The sequence below is a fragment of the Cibotium barometz genome, chromosome 7 (genome assembly GCF_041138505.1).
Source record: "Cibotium barometz isolate CiBa-2024 chromosome 7, ASM4113850v1, whole genome shotgun sequence".
NCBI lineage: Eukaryota > Viridiplantae > Streptophyta > Polypodiopsida > Cyatheales > Cibotiaceae > Cibotium > Cibotium barometz.
The window spans coordinates 57062347-57065162 of record NC_141052.1 but is presented as its reverse complement, the minus strand read 5'-3'; the positions used below and the strand labels follow the sequence as shown (position 1 = coordinate 57065162).

The 2816-nt window shown below is 46.2% G+C and overlaps 1 protein-coding gene across 1 annotated transcript; it reads right to left on the bottom strand.

Annotated features, from left to right (window-relative positions):
• Positions 1-359: 359 nt before the first annotated feature.
• On the bottom strand, positions 360-1934 carry LOC147637234 (uncharacterized). Its single transcript, XM_086799907.1, has 2 exons — positions 843-1934; positions 360-766 (listed from the first exon to the last, which is right to left on the bottom strand). Exons 1-2 carry the CDS (start codon positions 1848-1850, stop codon positions 731-733), a joined length of 1044 nt encoding a protein of 347 aa, XP_086656033.1. The 5' UTR covers positions 1851-1934; the 3' UTR covers positions 360-730.
• Positions 1935-2816: the final 882 nt, after the last annotated feature.

The following is a 2816-nucleotide window of genomic DNA, read 5'->3' as shown; positions in this document are numbered from 1 at the left end:
TATATCTAACCAAGATATAAGGTTCTTTATACAAAGTTCACAAAACTAAGTTGAATTGGCAACTTGGAGGACCACTTTCTTCAAGGAAGAATTGGCAACAACTTGGACCACTTTTCAAGGAAGAAATTGATAAGTGTTCACATTAAAGGGTACAATGATGTGCATGTTTTTGAAATACAAATTTATAGATCAATATATTTAATTTCATTTTAAATCATAGGTCATTCTACACATGTAGAAGTAAGGGAAAAAAAACCTTTCACAAAAGCTAGCCTCTCTTAAAACTTAATAGTATTGGACATGAATTAGAAATAGAATACTATAAAACATCAAGTTTCCACAAAGATATCAACTACTGGTTGAAGGTAAAGAATAAAAGTCTTTAACACTCTCGAAGCCAAGAAAGAGCTCTGCTTTGCACACTTAAAGGCATTGTAAGTGTATGTCAATCAACCATAGATAAGACCGAGTGCAACGACATGAAAGAGATTGAGTCCATAGATCAGATTAAGTGTAAGCCTTGGATAATTTCCACAAGAGGATATCCAATACTTAGGGTTAGGCACAATCAAGTATAGTGTTGAAGCACAAGCAATGTACCTTGTTTAAATGCATAATTGGGCATCCAATAGTTTAGGGGTGGCTTCTAAATGAGGAGGCAGGGTATAAAAATACTTAGCGTTGAAGCACAAATAATTGGACATCCAATCCCGAGAGTGCGAGCTTCTTCTCAATCACGAGGCACAATTTTGAAGCGACGCCTTTCCTGTGGGAAAAGAGAAAAGGGGGTCATGAAACAGGCAACGGGCAAAATGCCCAAAAGAAATCGTGGGTGGCATTACCGAGCGGGAGAGCGCCTGCTGGCGGGAGTGGGAGGGGCAGAAGGCGATGACTATGGCTGGCGTCTTCGTGAGGGCGTTGGCGTTGCGGTAGTCGATGGTGAGGCCGGATTCCAGAGCGCAGGAGACATGAAATGTGGAGGAGCAGCCCACCTCGGTGCACTGCACGCAAGCGCCCTCGCCGCCTGACGAGCACACGACGCAGGGCAGCTGCCAGCGCCAGGCCGGGACGTGGCCGCACTCGATGCCCTCGCGGTCTCGCGCCCGCCTGTAGAAAACCTCCGGCACAAACAGAGCGCACGAGAGGTGGGCCCACGAGCCGCCGGTTGTACGCTTCATGGCCCCGCTCCGGCACGGGCACAGGCAGCACGTCCTGCTGTTGGCGGTTTTCCTCTGGTCGGGATGGCATCCTTCGCTGCTCACATGCTCCTTACCTCCTTTCCTCCGCCTGCTATCGCTCTCGCACTGCCTGCAGAACCAGTCACCGGAAGGTATCCCGTCAATGAGAGGGCACCCATAGCAGCTAACATGCACCATGACATTGCACCCATCGCAGAACACAATGGGATCCGACGGCTCAGCGTCGGCCCCCTTGCAAACATCGCAGAAAATCCCATCGTCATCGCCATCGTCGTCGTCATCTTCTCCCTTTATACATTCCTCTGCTGGCTCTGCCGCCATGGCCCGGTTGGAGATCGGCTGCAAAATTTGAGCGGCAGGGCAACTGGGCTCTCTCTTCTTCTTTGCAAGCTTAACCTCATTTTCCTTCTCCTCTTCTGCCATGCTCATGCTCATGGTGAAGACCTCCAGCGCGCATACGCGCTTCTTTGCAGGAAGACTACGCACTTGCAGCTCAGGAAGACCCACATCCTTCTCTCTCTTCTCCATCACCGATTGCCTCTCCTTCTCTAAGATCTTGAACCTCTTGAGCGGGGGAAGGCCATGGAACCTCTCCTCTTCCTCCGCCAGACAGGCGGCCTTGTCAAACCCTCGCCCAAGCTCCATAGCCATGCTTATCCCGACACCAAAAACAGGGGACTCCTACCCTCGAAAGCTTAGTTGAAAATGTAAACACCAATTTGCAAAACTTTCAAATTTTACAAGTTCGCGGGTGCGCCCGCCAAACTTTGAAACGTTTTAAGAAGTGCCAATTTTAAATATATATATATATATATATATATATATATTTTAATCGATGCTCTTGTAAAGAGATTGACTTTGTAAAATTGAAAAATTAGCCTAAGATGCCCACCGGCCACAACCCAGCATAGCTTGCTAAAATAGTCATGATAATTCTATTTACAAATATGTTTGATTCAAGTTGCTTGTGTCGTGTTCATGCTTGCTTGTACGTTTGCCTTCTCTTGATGCATGCTTACTTGTTTGGATTGTGTGGTGAGTGTGTTGAGTGATGTTACTTGAGCTAGGACTCCTCTCTTGATGCATGCTTGCTTGTTTGGATTATGTGGTGAGTGTGTAGAGTGATGTTACTTGATCTCCTTCTCTTCTTCCTTTCCCTCTCCATCTCCATCTCCATCTCTCCCCCATTCTCACACTCACATAGGTGTTAAGGTTGAGAATGAGCTTTCCTCCATAGCTCTCCCTCTTTGCTCTCTGCCCAAGAGCTAAGCTCCCTTGTAATGGTAACACCAAGGGAGGTAACCCTTGCTTCTACACAAAAGAGGGTGGTAAGGTTGAGGACCCTAGCTTCTACACAAGAGAGGATTATTCTACCATGTAGTCTAAGGGTGCAAACCAATATAAACCCTTTCATTCTTCATTTCTTCTCTAGTCCAAGGTTGAATTGTTCCTATCATTGTTTGGGAGTCACCCTAGCTTAGGAGTCCTTTACTGTACTTAGTTTTTTGATGTTTTATCATTGCCCCAGTTCGAATGCAAATTCACCGGTTTGTTTGATCTAACTTGTTTGCTTTTGTTATTTTAGTGTCTTGATGGAGCTATTGAACATGGAGAGGA